The sequence below is a fragment of the Myotis nattereri genome, assembly GCF_964212035.1.
Source record: "Myotis nattereri genome assembly, chromosome: 14".
Taxonomy (NCBI): domain Eukaryota; kingdom Metazoa; phylum Chordata; class Mammalia; order Chiroptera; family Vespertilionidae; genus Myotis; species Myotis nattereri.
Genome location: NC_138089.1, coordinates 37,427,659 through 37,448,076, shown reverse-complemented (window position 1 = coordinate 37,448,076; position 20,418 = coordinate 37,427,659). Strand labels below are relative to the sequence as shown.

General features: G+C 39.5%; 1 protein-coding gene across 2 annotated transcripts in view; it reads left to right on the top strand.

Annotated features, from left to right (window-relative positions):
- COL6A6 (collagen type VI alpha 6 chain) overlaps window positions 1-20,418 on the top strand; it is a gene marked incomplete at its 5' end in the record, with an annotated part of 98,503 nt that overhangs the window by 16,519 nt on the left and 61,566 nt on the right. For both annotated transcript variants that reach the window (XM_081105477.1, XM_081105478.1), the window contains 10 exons: window positions 7,283-7,626; window positions 7,711-7,789; window positions 9,813-9,967; window positions 12,630-12,722; window positions 13,962-14,015; window positions 15,809-15,880; window positions 15,967-15,993; window positions 16,328-16,372; window positions 16,463-16,516; window positions 17,614-17,676. In XM_081105477.1, the coding sequence (XP_080961603.1) occupies window positions 7,283-7,626; window positions 7,711-7,789; window positions 9,813-9,967; window positions 12,630-12,722; window positions 13,962-14,015; window positions 15,809-15,880; window positions 15,967-15,993; window positions 16,328-16,372; window positions 16,463-16,516; window positions 17,614-17,676 (986 nt within the window). The remainder of the gene's footprint in view (window positions 1-7,282; window positions 7,627-7,710; window positions 7,790-9,812; window positions 9,968-12,629; window positions 12,723-13,961; window positions 14,016-15,808; window positions 15,881-15,966; window positions 15,994-16,327; window positions 16,373-16,462; window positions 16,517-17,613; window positions 17,677-20,418) is intronic.

The following is a 20,418-nucleotide window of genomic DNA, read 5'->3' as shown; positions in this document are numbered from 1 at the left end:
GTTGTTGATAATCTGTTGGTTTCAGAGGCTGGAGGACGTGTATCAAAGAAATAAACCATTTGACAGATTTGGGTTGCCTGGCAATAGGGCCTACAGAGCTGCCAGGTGCTGTGGTACGAGGATGCAGGAACTGTCTTTAGAGGGTTATGTCTTTATTATGAAACTTTACTGTGGAAGTTAGTAAATTACTTCTTAAAACTCAGCACAGCCCTGACTGGTTTGGCTCAGTGGATAGAGCGTCGGCCTGCGGACTGAAGGGTCCCAGGTTCGATTCTGGTCAAGGGCATGTACCTTGGTTGCGGGCACATCCCCAATAGGGGGTGTGCAGGAGGCAGCTGATCAATGTTTCTCCCTCATTGATGTTTCTAACTCTCTATACCTCTCCCTTCCTCTCTGTAAAAAATCAATAAATATATATATAAAAAAAAATTTTGACATCCCCCATCCAAACAGATGGAAGGAAAGGTAGCTTTTTCTATTTTTGTATAAAAAGTGCCTAATAGGTTGGCTGTGATTCTGAATAATGGTAAACATTAACCCCCGATTTTCACCAGGGAGAGAGAAGCTTACATAGTCGCTAAGAGCAGCTCTGAAGACAGGGAGCCTGGCTGCTCCATGGCCATTTTTTTCTTGGACAGTTTCTTCTATAAGTTTGATTTTTTCATCTGTATAATGCGAACAATAGCAGCACCTGATTCAAAAGATCATTGGGAAGCTTCAATGAGAAAATGCATATTTAAGCTTTACTTTGATTAAGCATGACACCAAAGATGTAATTATAGAGTGCTCTATTTTTGTCTACCACCGACCCATGAAATTGATGAATGAGGGCCGGCTCCTCTCTTGCTCCTATTCCTTTCAGGAGATAAGTGAACCTCTTCTTGGTGATTCATATGTCCATCCAAGTGTAACAATTAAAACTTCATCCAAGAGTACTCTGCTTTCATAGCCAGCCATGGGCGGCTCCCCTGCCACAGAGAAGAGGCCACATGTGGTTGGCATTTTATCCATTGTTCCCACCTCTCACTTCTACCCCCTTTCTCCCAGGCCCTGCCCTCTTCTTGCTAACCATGCTTCCTGGCCTTCCCCCAATGGGCTGGGGAAGGGAGAAGAGCTAAAGAGGTACAGGGAAGTTGGCCCCTGACGGCACATGTTAGCAATTTGTTTTCTATGACAGTAGCCCATGTCTGAAGTTGGGTCCACCCCTCAGTCCTTCAAGGATTTTCCCACCTGCCCCGATCATTACCCGCCCCCACCATGGCACATTTGTCAGTGGATCTTTCCACCACAATTCCCTCGAGGAAGATATGCATGTCTCAATTCCAGATGTTTCAGCCTTCCTCCACTTCTGAGCAGCTGGTGATGCCTTCAGCTTTATTCTGCTGCCATGTCTTTGCCCTTCCAGGTAGCCTTGTTGGACAGGAGATCAGAGAAGCCACAACAGCCCTTTCTTACAGGCAACCATAGCAACTCCATGGGAAACAGTAACATATCAATTTCCCTGATAAACACTGGAAGTTATGCACCCCTGTCCCCAGTGTGGCACCTCTCCTTTGCAGAGAGAGCAGCCTGCCATCCTGCATCTCATTCTTTAGAATTTCTAGGCTTGGGTAATCTCCAACTTATCTCTTAAAGCTCCTCTCTCCTGACTTAAAGAGGACATTACCTTCTTTCCTTTTACATGTGTGTATGTGTATATGTGGTGGGAGAGCTCACCACACATCAACAGCTCTCTCCAAAAATGCTCTTCTGAACTGCAAGTTCAAAACTTTTATAAGACCCAATGTGTAGGCTACAGCTTAAGAGTCCAAGAATTGATCAGGGACTATTGTCTTTGTACACTCTGCCTCATGATCTCCCCATACTTTGGCATGTGTCTGGTGACTTCAGCCAAACCTTCTACATTAATGTACTGTTTCACATGAAATACCCGTTTCCAGTTATTAGGCAGAAATTTTTTTTTTTGGAGCTATCTATCCTCTACTTGAGAGAATAAAAGAAAACCATGTGGAAAATCAAAGCCAGGAATATATGCACCAAGTAGTGCATGAGTTCTTTTTAAAGGGAACAGTCCTGAGTATGAAAACAAATAAGCAAGGAAAGTACTCTAAGATAAACTTGAAGTCATTGTGGCAGCAAGCAAGAATGTGAGGCCTTTATAGCCAAGCCGTGGGCTGAGGCTGAGGCTGAGGAGACTGGAATGAACACTGATAAGCTTCAAAGGCATGTGCAGATATATCAGAGGATGCCTGTCCTTCTTAAACTATAAACTCTCAGCTCTAGGAAATCAGACAGTAGCTTGGTGAGGCTCAAAGCGAGTCACACTTACAATCTGAACATCTAGCTTTGCTTCTTAGTAAAATATGTGTAACTTTGGAGACATCAGTATCCCTCCTTAGTTTTCTCATCTGTGAAGCTGCACCATCTCCGTTTCTCTTAATTGTGCACTGTGATTTCATATGTGTGAAAGGAAGGGCAGCTGCATGGAGTAGGAGAGAAGTGACTAAGGTTCAATATTTCTGGAGTATCTGTCAAGGGTCAAGTATGGTGCTCTAAGCATTTTGAATGCTTTAGCTCAATAAATTCTCCCCAAACCATATGGCTTATATTTTTATTTCCAATTATAAACGAGGAAAATGGGACTCAAAGGAATATTGTTAACTTGACCTAGAACATGCAGGACATAACAGACTCAGCAAATTTTGAAACCTAGGTCTGTCTGATACCAACCCAGTTTTTTTGCTGTTAAATTAAGCTCCCTGTTTTCTTGACCTCGTTGTTGTCTAGAGTATCTGATGCTGATGTGATAAAGAAATAGTGTCTAAGCGTTCTGCCTCACCAGTTTATATCTGGAACTGAAGACGTCGTGGGTTTGTACCTTGAAAATGTTTCTATAAGCTGCTGCTCCCTAGTGAAACCACTTACTGTTAAGTTGTCACTTTCAACATCACAATCTAGTAACAGAACTAGTAACCTACCAGACCTATCATCACTACCCAGGAAGTATAAAATAAGGTAGTTTGGCATACAGACTCCAAACAAGCCTGGATCTGAATTCCAAGTGTGAGATCCACAGCAGTAACTGTGAGACCGTGGGTAAGCTGCTCTGTCACAGCTTCCTCTTGGGCAGAATGAGTATCGGAAGCGTTCCTACTTAGTCTGTTTCATAAGCATAAGTGAGATCCTGAATGGGAAGTCGGTGGTAAATGTTGAGTGAGTATTAATAACTATCACAGAGGGTATATTTATAGGAAGTGACCCTATAAATGCAAAATACATGGAGTGATGAGTTGGTTCCCAGAAGGACAATTTACCAAGGGGTCCTTGGTTGAGGAACTTTGATATTTTAGCAATATTTTAGAGCCATGTTCAAATTTAATATCTCACTATATACCAGATTCCTCTAAGCAACTAAGTTCCAAAGTCTGTTTTTTGTTGTTTTTTTAACCTTCATTCGTGTTTATTTTCCTGATTTTTCTTTGAGTCTGGCTATTCTGACTACCTAGAGAAGACCGGGCAGTTCTCAGGATAGGAAAGTCCTGCCTTTTCCTTTGCCATGGAGCCATAATTAGGTAGCCAAAGCATCAAGTGTACCTCTTATCTGTGCATCATCATGGATAGAGGAATCAAAAAGGAGATGAAGCAAAAGGCCAGTCTGATTAAGATGAGGTAAAAGACACCCTCAGGATTTGATTCAAGGAATGTGGGAACTATAAGGAAAGTTAAATGGTCATTTTCAATGCATCTTAACAAGGATCTCTGTATGTCCCGGTCCTTACTGGGCTCTCTAGAAAATGGAGCTCAAAGCAAAGTTTGTGGTATTATTTTATGTGCTAATACTTCAGGGGAGCAAGAGTGAGTGGAAGGGCAGTAATACAGGAAAGGAGAGAAAGTGTAATACAAGATATATGTTACCAAGCTAGCTGCAGCTTTTTGAGAAAGCATAGCCAGCATGTCGGTCATGCAGAACATCGAGGAAACCATACAGAGCCACCATATAGACCTCCTGGGAATAAAGGAGGGGATTATTCTGCCAATTCCTTCCCATCTATGGCCTCTCATTGGTCAGAGGTTACCCCATGAAGAGTCAGTTCTCCCATCCTATGTGTTGTGTTATCCAGCCCTTTGGGGAAACCAGATACAGAACCCACAGTGCTTTATATCTGTGGCTACGCATGGTGGAAGGAGCCAGAACTCCCATGAGTACAGTTGGGTTGGACATGGGCATCAGCATTATTGTGGCTCTACTGTAATGAGCATGATGGAGGCCATGTCAAAGTCCTCCCCACCCCCACACACAACCTTGGGAAACCAGACCATGGTGGCAGCCAAGGCTCTCCATTGGATAAATGTCCAAGTACTTGTGTGGGGGAGAGGGGACAGGAGGTCCAAGCAAATCTGGGAGGTATATAAACTAAGTCTTTTACAGTAACTGTTTTCTTGATCATTCTTCCTTTTTTTTTTTGAAATCTCAGGTACCCCTTCTTTCAAAGGCCACACACAGATTTTTTATACTTGCTAATAACTGCCAACAGTCTGACTTTCTTCTTTATTTTCTCAAGAATCTGTCTTCTAATATTATTAATATATCCTACTTCCTGCTGATGGCAGATTCTGCTAATTCTTAATAAGAATCTGCCATCATCAACTCCGATTAAGGACTTTCTTTATAAGTCAGATAATTAAAATCAGCTTTTGGGTCTGGCAGGGAACCGTAAGACTGTAACTGTCACTCCAATCCATTCTTTTCTGTTCCTTTATATTTTTATTTTGAAATACATAATTTTATTTTTGTAGGCAAGAAAATGAATGCCCAGAGGGGTTAAGAGATTTTCCAGGTTATTTAGCAGTTACAGAGTCGTGACTGGTACATGACTAACACTAAACTTTGTGGTTCCCACTCAAAGACCTCCCCCTTCCACGCCTCCACATGCCGTTTGTGAGGACTAACTAGTCACATGCTTAGGACATGAGTTTACTTCTCCATCTTATCACCCTCTGTAGCCAGTCCTGTGAATTACCTTCTTAATTTCCCTGCACTCATTGCCCCTCTTCTGTTCTCCTCACTCCTGCTATCCTAATTTAACCCTATCTTTCTCTTTGGAAATCCAATTTTAACCGTCTCCCTAGCTCAATTCCCAAACCATCCCTACCTCTTATTAACTTTGAAGGCTCCTAATTTGAGAGCAGATGTCTCTGTAGAGTTTTCAAGGCCATTACGTGGGAGTCCACTTGGTTAGTATGGCCTCATTCCTCTAATGGTATTTCAACTCATAGCTGCTAGCTCTGTACTTGCTCCCCAAATTCTATTCCTTGGATCATATTATCATGGAATTATTTGTCAATTTGAATTAAAGAAACACAAGGAACTTATTTACTAGACTTTGTACTTTCAGTAATCTAGACCAAAAAAATAAAATACTAAATTTTTATAGGGGATAGTTCTCAGTAATGACATTTTGGCATTTCTATATTTTGTTTTGTTTTGTTTTTTTCTTTTTCTCTCACCAGAGACTGCTTTCCTTGAAGGCAGTAATATATTTTGATTACCGAGTGGTTTTCTAACAATGTTCATCCAAGAGGGAAATTTTCAATCTCGAGATAGAAATGAAAGGATACAGATTCAAGAGGAATTTGGGAAAGGACAAATTCTTAATGCTTCCTTCTGACTAGTTTCTTTCTTTTCATTTCACTTTCTGACTATTGGGGAAGAGATTTTTCCAATAAAGTAAGTGCAGTAAAATTAGAAACCCGCCTTTTAGGTTTTCTTGATAACATATTGATTTACTTCAAATGTCATAGTGATTTAAAATTGATTATCAAATAAGGCTTTATATTTTCCCTCACCTGACTCTTCTCATTAAAAATGAATCAAGTTACTGGCCCTTAAATTTTTTTTTTATTGTTTAAAGTATTACAAAGAGTATTACATATGTCTCCTTTTTTTCCCCCTGCCCTTGACAATCCCCTGGCACTGGCCCTTATTTTAAGAATTGAAACTGACATTTTAGTTCAAAAGATTTGCAGATGTTTAACTGACCAGTGTGTCTGGAGGTGGTGAAGGCAGACATTTGTTCACACAACAAATAGCTGAAAAACTGCTTATCCAAACAAAGCAAATTGAAAATATACACTCCTCCCCTTTAACTTGCCAAGCAAGCTGTGTATGTTGAATTTATTAGAAAGGTTGAAGTTTTTTTGCCAAGCTAAAGTTCTTGAAAGAAGAGTGTATGTTACATGACTTTATTCTTCTCTAATTATCTTCCCTTTGTGAGGCTCAGCTGAAAATAACAAGCTCTTTCTAATTTCTCCTGTGCTTAAATGCCCCAGGAGTTTATATGAATAAGAGAAAAACATTTTTTAAAATGTGTTTTTATTGATTTAGGGAGAGGGAGAGAGAGATAGAAACTTAATTGATGAGATGAGAGAGAATCATCGCTTGGCTGTCTCCTTACTCCCCCACCCCCACTCAATCCCCTTGAAAACTCTGGGGATTGAGAGGAAACCTGGGCATGTGCCCTGACCTGGGAATTGAACCTGTGACCTCCTAAGGCATGCGAAAACACTCATTAGTGCAATATCTAAGTATTTCTTGAACCCCCAGATGGCATTGGCTTTGCCTTCCTGAATGGCTGAGCTCTGAAGGCAGCACCATCTTTGACATGGTTAAATGTGGGGAATTTGGCGCTCAGTTTTTCACTTGTAGGACTTACATCAAGCAAGATTTCAAAGGATCTCTTGGAGCATTTGTTTGCCATTTTATTTTTTCTTTTCTGAATAGATTTTAGAAGACAGAAGAGGAAACATTCCTTTTGGGACATTAAATCATCAAAATCATTCATTTAGACAAGTTCTTTGTGATTTCTTTTTATAAATTATTGCTCTGTGCAAATGGTTTTATATTTCCCTTATAATTTAGCATTAGTTGAATGTTGATAAGTAGTGTGATATGAATTTGCGTTTTAGACTCTTAACAAATATACTTTAGATATTTAAATGACTCTGCATAGCTTTTTCAATAACCACAATAAGATCGTTCAGAATTTTGTTATAGAATCGTCTAGATTTTACACCAGTTGAAAATAATAATACTACATACTTTTGCAGGTTATGAAAGAGTGATTCTGGGCCTCTTCCATTATTCCCTCATGTTCTTTCTCGTTTTCCAACTTTGTAACGGAATAGAAATAAGAATTCCACGTGCCTTGGTTCAGATATGGCATCCAAGTCAAATAGGGGATTATTTGATCTAATAAGGTACGTTTTTTCCCTTAAATCCTAGATTGTTTTGTGGATGTTGTGGTTGGATTTGACATCTCCACTCAGCAGAAGGGGCAGACTTTGCTCGGTGGCCAACCTTGGATGGAAACCTACCTTCCAGACATCCTACGTGCCGTCAGCTCCCTTAATGGGGTTAGCTGTGAGGTGGGCACAGAGACTCAGGTTAGTGTGGCTTTTCAAGTAACCAATGCCACGGAAAAATATTCTCCCAAGTTTGAGATCTATAGTGAAAACATACTGAATAGCTTGAAGGATGTAACAGTTAAAGGACCATCCTTTCTCAACGCAAACTTCTTGAGTTCCCTGTGGGATGCGTTTCAGAATAAATCGGCTGCTCGAGGCAAGGTAACTTGGTTTTATTTTATTTATTGGTCTGTGGTTCCGGTGACCTCCCTTTTACTCATGTTTCTTTCTTGAATACTTTCCTAGGTGGTTCTCTTATTTTCAGATGGATTGGATGATGACATTGAAAAACTTGAACAAAAATCTGATGCTCTTAGAAAAGAAGGTATTGAACATGGGGGAGGACTAGGGGAGGGATCATTATTGATTTTATACTCTCAGAACTCAATGCTGGCTCTTAAGTTTCCAGGCACACAGCCCTGAATTTGACAACCTTTCTACTCCTTATGCACTTGGCAGCGCCCATGAGTTCTCAGAACATTCTGGCATTGACTTTTTTTTTTAACTCATGCCCTATGGATATGAAAAAACACTGAATACAAAGTCTTAGTTTTTCTCTCATATTACTCTATTTCTTCCTCTCAAACTTTCCAGGAAAGTGTGTAACTTTGCCTCACATGATCTAACATTGCTACTTCTTTAGTATCAGCAGACGTGAACCATGTATTTCTTTTAGACCAAGGAATGGGAGGGTGGGTTTATGTTCTTCAACACTCTTAAAACATGTTCAGAGTTGCAAGCAGTATTGGACAAGTTTACTCATGTTTTGGGGCTTTCTAATCAGTTCCTTTCTTCAGACCAGAGATAGACCAACCATGGTGTCTATGAGTGTTTAAAGCTCTGGTACCAGCTTTTGGCTTCAAGAACTAGTGCCCAATCTGGCTTCTTGTCAGTTCTTACCCAAAATATGGATCCGTGGAATGCATCCAAATGTTCTGGTTTGGCTAAGAATAGGAAAACCTTCCTGTAAGTGGATGCTGCTGGTGCCCCACCCAGATTCCCTTTTCCAGCCAGGTTCCCTTCCCCCATTCTCTAGCTGTTGAGTATTGGCTGCTAACAACTCACAGGTCCCCTTTCTCTGAGGAATTGTCCTTGGTCAATGGGAGCCACCTCACTTGGAAGGTTACTTCCTACCCCATTCCTGGGCAGCAGGTTGAGTACATAGAGTTGGATCTTTGCCTCAAAATAGCACCATGTGGTGTGATTTATGTTCCAAGTTCCTCATGGGATCAGGCTGACACTAGACTCCAGCTGAAACACTGTCTTGCTCAGCTCCTTTATCTTCCCTGCCCTGCTTCCCCCTCACCCCTTTCTTCTGAGAGTTCTTCCTCAGTAAATAGTGTGCAGCCAAATCGCTATCTCAGGCTCTGTTTCCAGATTCTCTGACCTAAGACATCCGCCTCCAAGCTCAGTTATTAGAGGCTGAGCATATTTGTCTTTGCTATTTTGGTTCTCTCTCTTTAATCTTAAACAAATTGCAAAGTTCACTAAATTTGTAGCTGGAGGATAAAGATTTTTATTTTGCCCTTTATTTACTAAAGCTACTTTCTCTATGTTCTATCAAGTCTTGGCATTTCTTTCATGAGTTATAGTGGAAATTTTAATGAAAAGGACCCTAGAGTTCTTAGTTTGGATGGGTAGGTGTTTATTTGTTTGTCTTTTTTTTTGGTTTGATTTTAGCTTTTCTTTTGTGAGGGAAGATGTATCTCTTACAGATAACATCAAAATTTTCTCCGGGAAGTTTGTCTTGGAACACCCAGATTTCTATGACCAATCTTCATTTTTCCAACTCCCAAAGAAAATTTAGTAAATCGATTTCAACTTCAGAAGCTAGATTTTTTTTTTATATCCTCAGAAATTCAGAATCTTTGGGGGAGAGATAAAGGAAGGATGGCCATATGTTCTTTGTAAAGTGTCCAATGGATAAGGATGTCTCTAGCTCTGGCTTCCCATATTTAAACACATCTAAATGATTTCTGGTGATGCTGAAACCTATGATATATTGACCTTCCCATATTTAAACACATATAATTTCTGGTTCATAGGTCGACACTCAACCACTGAGCAACACTGGCCAGGCTCTGTGGATCCTTTTGAACTCACTATCTCACTGTTATAATTTCCCCTGTCTCCAATTTCATTAGTTCTGGAAAATGTAATTCTTTTTGTTCTCCGATGAGTCTTGTTACTTGTCAGGCTTTTATTGCTGGGGGAAGTAGACAATAAAATGAGTGTTCCTCTTGCAACTGTTTTCCTAGAATAACAGTTTAGACACACATGTGCAGAAAGATTAAAATTACCCACCCCCCCCCCCCCTCACCTGGAGACCTGTACCTTGTGTTGGCCAGGCTTGAACGCCCTTATCACGGTTGCTCTGACTGGAGCCACCGATTCAAGTGACCTGGCTGATCTTCTCTACATTGAATTTGGGAAAGGATTTGAGTACAAGACCCAGTTCACTATTGGAATGAGGGATCTGGGGAGCCAACTGTCAAAGCAGCTGGTAAGTTATTCAGAAAAGGCAGGTGAGTTTACATTTTCTATTTTGTGTACAGGTCTAAAATGTATGCTTATGAATTTGAACTAGTTTTGTTCATTGGGGAGTACAGAAAGAATTTTCTGACTTAGTGGACAGTTGAAATAAGAGGATGTTTTGAAAAAAAGTAATACAGTAGAGAGATGTCAAAGCATGTTTGATTTACATGGTTGGCCAAAAAAGAAGGAAAAAGAAGCAACTAAATAGCACTTACAGTCCTGCTCACATGAAGTAAAGGAATGTAAGTGCCAAAGAGTGTGAGATCTGAGAGTCAACCAGCTGCTCCCTCAGCCAGCCAGTTTGCACATTCCTTGTGGATCCTCAGTGGCACAGCTCACCACACTGAGTATGATTCTAGTGCCTAAGACGTGTATTTTCCCTGCAACATGGCCTGTCGGTGAGAACCACTTACATTTAGGGTTTAAGTAGAGAAAGCCATCTGCTCCATCGCTGAGGAAAAACTAGTTGGATAACCTCCTATGTTGTACTTTATGAGCAATGAAAAGATGTGTGAAGGCTGCCTTCACTGACCGGGATTTTTGCCTTATGATCTATTTTTAGAACCTAATGTCTACGTGAGATGCATCTCAATCATATTTCTTTCAGAAACATACGGGATTTCAAACTAGAGTGATTAAGTGTTACCAAGTTGTGTGGCACTACTTTCACCTTAATAAATGGCTAATAATTTGTAATTTGCTTATAATTTATAAAACCTATAATCAGCCAATTAGGACACCCTTCAGTAAAGTGAGAGGTCCTGCTATTTTGCACCTACAGAATTGGTATATAAATAGATGTGTAAACACAATTTGTTCAGTGTAGTAGTTGTGCAAAAAATAATTGCTTAAAGAATATGGAAGTTTTATTGGAATTTCTTTCTACATGGGAAGACAATCTATTTTTAACAATGTATTTTTTTCTCTACTACTCTTTGAAATCTGTAGTGGTAATTCATAGCAGGAGGAAGTTATTCCTCAAAATAAGCCTGTCAGTTTTTAAATATCACATAAATGCAACACATTACAAGAAAAACTTAATTTTAGACACAGATTGATTTTAATGTTAATAGTAAAAGATTTGATGTTGTAGGGTTTGGGTGATCCAAAGAAAGTTGATATTATCTACACTAATAAAGAGAAACATGCAAATTGGTGTCACTCCACTATGACCACTAGCCAATCAGAGTGACTATGCAAATTAACCCAACAAAGATAGCAGTTAATTTGCATATGCAGGTGCTGAGCGAAGACTGAAGACTGAAGAGGCTTGGCTTCTCCGCTGTGGCCGGACCAAAGGCCTGGGTCCCGGGTGCCAGAGGAAAACCAGTGCCAGCAGCCAGGGGAAGGAAGGCCTATTGTGCAAATCTTCGTGCAACGGGCTTCTAGTGTAATATGAAATCAGAGAATCTATTTTGTTGTTACTATTATTTGATTTCATGTGTTTCAAGTGTTATTGGGTTTGATAGTTTCAGGGGGGGAAAACAGAATTTTCTAATGTCAGAAAATGAACTTTATATAATAAGAGACAGAGGAAATTGCTAAATAGTTATCACAAAAGATTGCATTTTTCAACAACTAGAATTTTGATGGGAAACTTCTCAATACAAAGGCTGATTCTGTCCCACTAAAGGCAAATCATGGCATTTACTGTAAACAGAGAATTTTCCTAAAAATAAATCTTGTGTGTTAATTGTAAAACTGCAATGGAATATGTCTATTATTCAGGGTATGATTAAATTAGACCCAGGATGAGATTTACTCAGATATTTAAACATAGAATATAATTAGAATATGAATTTTGGGCCAGAGTAGACAGAGGAATACTCCCCTCATGCCCCCACCCTCTCTAGCAAGTGCTTCTGGAATGTTGAACATGCAGTTGTGTTTTTGAGATCCTGTCACACACACTGTTCTGAAAGTGTTTACCAGTGGACTCCGTTCCAAGCAGTGTGACTTTGGGCACCATCTAAACCAGTGGTTCTCAACCTTCCTAATGCCGCGACCCTTTAATACAGTTCCTCATGTTGTGGTGACCCCCAATTTCATTGTTACAAATTGAACATAATTAAAGCATAGTGATTAATCACAAAACAATATGTAATTATATATGTGTTTTCTGATGGACTTAGGCGACCCCTGTGAAAGGGTCGTTCGACCCCCAAAGGCATCGCGATCCACAGGTTGAGAACCGCTGATCTTCAACTTCTAGATACAAAGAATGCACAAGCCAGGAAATGAAGAAAACGGTGTGCATTCATTTTATTGAACAAAACATTGGGGGCAGAATTACATAGGGCAATCAGCAACACCATGGTCAATGCTAGGATGGGGTGGGAATAGGAAATCACATAAATTAGTATACAGTGAGTTGGCCATGCCTAAACTGATACCATTTTGAGAACACAGAAGATCTTTGAGTTGAATTCGAATTCCTCATATGCCAGAGAATGCAGCTCGCAGAACAAAAGATGGATGGTAAAGAATGTCTCATGCATTCTCTCAAGAGCACGGTCACTTTAATGGTGAAGAGGCTTCTGAAACTGACAGATGTCTGAGTCACACCAGTGAGCTTCTGTGTGTGTTGGGGAAGTGATGTCACCAAATGTATTTCCTGCATTCCCCCCAAGGTCAATGTTGCTGAAAGGACTTGCTGTTGTTTATTCTGCAAGTGCATTGGAGGAGATGGAACAGCGGGGGATCCTGGACCACCCGGGAAAAAGGTAATTTTAAAATGTATGGCTCACTTTATTTGAAAGTAAGTATGTCTTTCAAACATGAGTTCAGGTAGAAGTAAGGGGTGATTTTAACTTCTGGGCAGAGCCTCGGAGGCAACCTGTTCTCTTTTTATATGTCAAACTAGATGGCCATGGCTTTTTCTTGGCATTCTAAATTGGAGTGTTTCTAAAAACTTTCTGTACAAGTCTCAGGAGAAACAACTGCCAAGATCGTTGATTATCCAGTGTTCTAGCACTGATGACAGTGATGTAGGAAAATCAATTGTCGTCTTTCATGTTGAATAATGAAAAGCTCCTGAATACCATTGTCATTTCAATTTTCATTTTTAATGACTGCAGAGCCACTAAAAGCAGGAATATTTTGTGTCGTCTGCTAAAATCAAGCTAGATCAGATCACCCTGTCACAGCAAAAGATGTTCAGATGTTTTATTCAGCTGTAGCCAGACCCAAATGTCACAGATGTATAGACAAAAACAGGCCAATTATGAAAACAGTAATCAACAACAGGCTTAGATATTTCCTAACCAAAAAAATGTTATGTGCCCTATGTAAAACTGTGGTCTGAGGGTTAGGAAATGTTCAAATATGTACAAGCATATTAGGATGTATTTAATAATGATTTCAATACTGCTTGTTTACATGTGTGTTTGACTTTTGAATAATTTATAAATAGCACTGTAACTCCCAAATTCTCATGGTTGTGTCTCTGAAGAAAGTGTTTGGACTAATTACTTCCTGATCGCTTCTATTTCATGTAAAAAAAAAAAAAGTGGTAGAATTTTCTTAAAAACAGGGCTCAGAAAGAATAGAAAGAAATGTGGGAGGTCTATTTTTTTATATGTAGCATAAATCCTAAAAAAAAAAAAAAAAAGATTTTTTAATGAGAAGAGAATAATTCTAGTTTGTCAGGAGCACATAGTGCTGTGTTCATTTGAACATTTGTCTGGACAGAACTCTAGCACGATGTATAACCTCAGAGAGACGTATGGACAAAATTATGATTCACTCACATACACACACCCTTGAATTATCTGGATACTTGTCTCAGAATTTCATTGATTTTTAAGTGTATAAATGCAGCCTAAGTTGTAGCAGAGGACTAATTTTTTTTCCCAAAGTCTTTTCTAAATAAAGTAAAACTGTGAGGTTGAAGAATTTTGCTTGATTCCCTCTGGGTTTTGCTTTATGGGGTGTTGACGTGCTCTTCTTTTCCTTATTTCCAGGGACTCCCAGGTTTCAAAGGCAGTGAAGGCTACCTGGGAGAGGAGGGCATTGCTGTAAGTCAAGGGTTTTTTCCAGCCTCATCTATTCCTAAGGACATATCTACAACATGGAATCGTTTGTGTCAATTCAGAGGACATGGGGAAAGTCAAAGCCTCAGGATTTGTGTGCAAATAGGAGGTCCTTCCCAGTCCCCATAGGGCTTTGCTGCTGGTGATCATTAGTGTCTCCTCTTTCGCCACCCACCAACATTGCACAGTGAACTCAATGCAGAACTTACCATTAGTGTCTCCTCTTTCACCACCCACCAACATTGCACAGTGAACTCAATGCAGACCTTGTCTTCCTCACCAGAGGAGTCACATCACTGTTATTTCCCCCTTCCTGATCCATTTTGCACAGGTGAACCAGCGCACCACAATGTTTATCAAGGATCTCACTCTTTCTTGCATCCATCCATCCCTTCCTTTTCTTTCTCTCCCCTTCCTCCCCCACTTCTTCCCTGCTTGTCTCCCTCCTCCCATCCCTCATTCCCTGTCTTCTCCCCTCCCTCCCATTTATCCATCCATGCATCCGTTCATGTAACAGTTATATATTAAGCGTCTTACCATTTGCCACATTATTTACCAAAGTTTTCGCTCACAAATGTATTTATTCATTACAGGCACAGCGTTAGGCCCTAGAAATAAAAATTAATAAAAATCAAATATGGTTCCTATCTCAGGTAACGTCTAGACTAGTAGGAAGGCAGATGAGACAACTGTGTTTTCAGCTGTTACACACAAGGACCGTACTCGAGGTACAGTGAGATGCAGTGTGACAGAGTGTAGCAGAACAAATACCTAACAATCTCAACTAACAGCCTTGGAGGTAGTTGGGGCTTGGAAGAAGAAGGCTAATGCTTGGGCAGACATCTGAAGGACAAATAGAAACTTATCCAGGCAAGGTTTGTGGAGGAGAACATTCTGTTACGGAGAGAACGGTGATTTCAAGGGCACGAGTCCTAATTGTATGTTTGCAGAATGGCATATGGTCAACCTGGATGGATCCCAGTTCACAGTGAGAGGAGGTTATATGTCAAGTAAGACTTCAATTACTGGGAGTCTTGAATACCCTATGAAAGATTTGAAGGTGCCTTCCAGGTGGTGGGCAGTCATTGAATGATGTTATGCATAGAAGTAAAAATGATGGGGCTATGGATTTAGGAAGCACACCCAGGCGATATTATGGATGATGATAAGGCAGGGATTACAGGTGGGAATTATGCAGTAGTAGGTGCAAGGCAAAGTGGTCTTAATCTTAGTATGAATGGGGGACACTATGAATGGAAGTAGAATGAACGTAACTTACTACTAGGGAGAGAGAAGCTGAAGATGACACCTTTTTTTCCAGCTCACAAGATGTACAGACTGGTGGGGTCACCATGACAAGGACTGCAGGAGCAGTATTTATTTAAGTAAAAGAGAGAAGGACAATGGATTTTGGTCTAGAAATCATGCCTCTTGCTTGGTTTATATCTGAGGCATCCTTCTCTGATGCCTCACCGAATTTTTGTTATCTGTTCCTGGAATGCCTCCTGAAATCTTGAGACTACATCGTAACTGCTGGTTGTTTTATTTAGATACTGTTCTACCCATGACAGCATCCACATGAGATCTAAAGCAAAACAAAGTTGTCAACAGAATAGGTCTGATTTACTTCCATTCTTAGTTTGTATAAACATGAATTCTGGATTGTAAACTACGAGCCATCATACATTTTTTTTTCCAACACAAAAACTTGTCAAATTTTCAAGACAGATTCCAGATTACAATATAAAAAGCTCACCTGGGTCTGTGCTCTTTCTCAGGGAGACAGAGGAGCGACTGGACCAGTGGGAGAGCAAGGTACTAAGGGATGCTATGGCGCCAAAGGTCCTAAGGTAAGGGTCACAATAGACATTGTGAAGTCTTCCCAACATTAATTCTTTTTTCTTACACTAACCACTACTGTCCTTTCTATTTTCAGGGGCACAGGGGACTATATGGACAGGAGGTATAGTACCAAACATAATCCATTTATCTTATCATCTGCTACCTACAAATATTTTTATTTTTGAGATTATTGTCCAGTAGATTGTATGCATGAAGTTTCTGTTGACCTTCCTTTTTTATTGTCAATGATTTTACTTTGTTTATTCCTGTATTTTATTGTAGTCAATGTATGTTATTTGTTGATCGTTTTTATTACTAAGTAATCGTTGATATTACACAAGGCCAGCCTAACAAAGAGGCTGTCTATGGGACACAAAATTCACCTTTTTGTTTGGTGTCTGACCTCTTTGCATATAAGTGTAACTCACTCTATTCTGATCACACCTGTCTTTTAGGGTGAAGTTGGGGAAGACGGAATTGATGGATTAAATGGTGTACAGGTAGAGCTTTCTCTTTGTGCCCTAAGGACCTTTCTGAGCTATTTTCTCATTAAGAAAATGAGAATTTGAATTTCTTCTTCTGTTTCTTAGGGTGACAATGGTCTTCCTGGAAGAAAAGGAGAAAAGGGTGATGAAGGATCCCAGGTAGGGATTCAGTAAACAGACAACATGAAAACTATATGGGGAATTAAAGATGTGATTAACAGAGTAGAAGAGTTACCTTAGGTGTATGTCATCTAGTGCCACAAAATTGCTTTGTGATAAACAATAACAAAACCTCAATCACATGCAACAATAAATTTTTATTTCTTATGTGTCTGAGACATTCAACTGATCTAGGCTGAGCATAGCTAACCTTAGCGCATGTAGGTTGGCTGGGGACTTTGTTCCACTTGTCGCTTATCCTATTCCTGGGACCAGACCGCTGCCTGGCCATGTTGACCATGACCTTTTCCTGGTCATGGCAGAAGCACGAGAGGAAGTAGAAACACACAAGGTCTCTCAAGACTTCTTGAGGGCTAGGCTTGGAAATCTCACTGTGACGTTTCTATTTCTTTCTGTTGGCCAAATCACGTCACAGCCAAGTTCAGGGGTAGGGAATTTTGCCCCCGCCTCCCTGCCCCATACACACACACACTTGAAAGGTACTACAGAGTAACATGGCAAAGAGAAAAGATTCCGAGAGGAGTGAAGAATTGGGGCCATTAATGAAAAGCAGTACCACACCATGAATGGTAGCAGAGTGTTGTCAAGAGTATGGTTGCAGGCAGCACGTTGAAGGTGTATGCTGCTCATTCCCATCTAGAACAAATACCAACAGCAGCCATACTTCCATCATTGACTTTATCTGTCTTTAGAGTGTGAACGGTTGAGTCAGAAACCCACTTTCTAGCTAATGCAACCACCTTGGGGAAATGGATAGTCTCTATGAATCCCAGCTGCCTCATTAAGAGAAAGATAATGAACAATACCTGGTTGATAAAGTAGTTGTAAAAACTAAACAAGATGATAAAGGTGTCTGGAACAGAGTTTACCATTGGGGCAGATAATTGAGGTCACTCTTAAATTATTCATATGATGCCCTAAACTGTTTTTTTTGGTTGTTCCTCTTTCTAGTTTAAAAATAACTTTGGAAAAAAAATATGTAAAAATTCAAATCAGGGAGAAGATACGCTCTTTGTGTATATTAATGTTATTAAAAAGTCTTGTTTTGTCCTTCTCCGGATTTTTATTACCTTTAGGGAAGCCCAGGAAAGAAAGGGCTTGCTGGTGACCGTGGAGCCAGGGGCCTGCGAGGAGACCCTGTAAGTGCTGCGCCTGTGCGGGCTGTGAACTAACATCAGGGCTCGGTTCCCATCCATGCTGATAAGAGAGTGGCATCCCCCCTTGAAGGTACTGCAGTAGCAATCCCGAGTTCACATCACCACAGGCACAATTGTGGAAGTTTAAAAGCAGGTTTGTCTTGTTAGATCCATGTCGTATACGGGATGAGAATGCGCAGCGAGAAGCCCTTGCCCTTCGTTTGCACATGTATTTTTTGAGAATACACATTCAGAATTGTCCTTGTGCTTCAGAGCTGTGAAGGGATTACAGTCTACTTCATCACCTTCCCCTGGGTACCTCAGAATATGGACAGAAGAGAAGAAACAAAGCCATATCTTTTTTCCATTCTCCAAGAGTTGTGAGATGAAGCACATTAGCTTCATTGCTTTGACACCAAGCAGCTGAGATTATGTGAGGCCAATCTTAAGACACAAGGTGCTTGCTCTCACAGGGACATAACCCAGTTAACAGTGTACAAAGTGTTGATTTGATACACTTATGTATTGCAGTATGATTATCACCAGAGTGTAGCTAACTCCTCTATCATGGCACATAATTATTTCTTTTTTGTGGTGAGAACATTTAATATCTAGGCTTTCAGCAACCTTGAAGTATATAATATACAGCATCATTGTCTCTAATCACTATGCTGTATATTACATCCCCAGAACTTAATGAACTGTAAAATACATCAGAAAAGTACACAGATTGTCAGTGTATAGCTTTATGAATGTAAATACACCTGTGTACTCACCACCCAGGTAAAGAGAGAGAACATTAGACAACAATAAAGCATCTGAAAAAAAAAACCCTTATCTCTACTCCAATCCCTACCAGTCCTCCCTAAGCTAATCACTATTTTAGGATCATAAATTAGTTTTACTTGTTCTTGAGCTCTAAGTAAGTGAATTATTTATGATAAACTCTTCTGTTTCTGGCTTCTTTTGCTTGTGAGATTCATTTATGTTGTTGCAGATAACAATAGTTCGTTCTATCTCATTGCTGTATAGTATTCCGCTTGTGACTCTATGATTTATTTATCTGTTCTGCTGTTCATAGACATTTGGGTTGTTCCTGGGTTTTGCTATGATGAATAGCACTTCTGTGAACATCCTTGTATGTGTCTTTGGGTGCACCGTTACACATTTCTATTGGGTCTATACTTTAAGAGTAGACTATCTGGATGATAGTTTAAATGCCTATGTTCAGCTATAGTTTTATAGCCAAACACTTTTCAAAAAGGTTTGTACTAATTTGTACTCCCACCAGCAGTGTGCCAGAGCAGAATGCTGGCTAAAATTTATAGACTGACAATACCAAGTGTTGATAAGGATGTGGGGCAACTGGGAATCTCACAGGCCCTTGTCTTTAATAACTCTTCCTCCAGTACACATGAGTTGATCAGAGAAATAATTTGATGCATATATATTGGCAAATGTAAATGTTAGGTATGCTCTGAAGATAACTTTGTTTATAAAGTTGAGGAATTTACACTTGAACACAGCGATGCTTGCTAAGTGACATCTCCTGACAATAGTCTGGTGACCTAAGAGTTTTCAAACAACTTCAAGCTATCTAATTAAAAACAAAAACTGTCTACAAATACAGATAATAAGAAATAGCAGTTTACATACAAAGACATTTCAGTATATGATGGCCAAAAATCTACTTGGGGCCTTGCTATAAAATTTCCATTCCCTTTGATCAGAATTCCCCCTAATTTTATGAATGATAATGTAACACCTTTAGAGAATCTGAATAATGTAAAAGGATTTCTATTTAAAAAGAAATATTTTGTGACTTCAAGATGACTGCAAATTCAACCCACTAGAGCTTCTCCATATTGTGCTGTTTGTCATTATACTAACTTCAGATGCTTCTCCAATGCACAATAATTCTTCCCAGCCACTTAGGAATAAACATCTCAAATCGAAGACAACTCTGTGGTTTTGGTGGGTTGCTATTTCAGGAAAAAATTTAAGAAAGAAGAAATTTTAAAAGAAGATTGATAGAATAAATAGAACACACGCAATCAAATTATTTATAGGGATACATGCAAATGATTCACATTCCTGAAAAATCTATGCTTATTCAGAGAGAAAGTCCAATCATACAAAAACCCAATCTCATTGGCTGTTTGGAATTTCCAATTTTGAAATTGGAAAAAAAAATAAATTAATTAAATTAAATTAAATTATATATAATCTCATGTAACTCGAAGGGGAGAACTGAGCTAGCTCATTTGTCTGAGCTACAGAGTTCATCATTTTAAACCATACTATTATTATAAGCCCAAGTTTAATAATAAATTTGTGATATCTGATGCTCTTTTGTCCACTTTCATAGAATTTGAAAGACTTGACAAGATCCCATTCAGACTAACCAAACAATTGATCCACGTGTGAATTAGGATGTTCTAGTCAGTACAATGTGCTGGAATATGATTTTTTTAAAATGTCATCTCTTCAATCAAATAGTTCAGAGTTGGACCACAATGCAAAGCTTTATACACCCAGTGTAATAAATTCTGGACTTTCCATTACCTTCCTTTTCATTACATACCTTTCTCACCAAAATGTAGTTCTCTAATATTGTAACTTAGGTATACCCTGCTTGGAAAACTTAACAGAAATACTTAAGAATAAAACAGAAAATAAGAAAACAGTCTTTGGCTTTGATATGTGGGGAAGAGAAATAATTTTTCATTTACGTTTTAACAATAT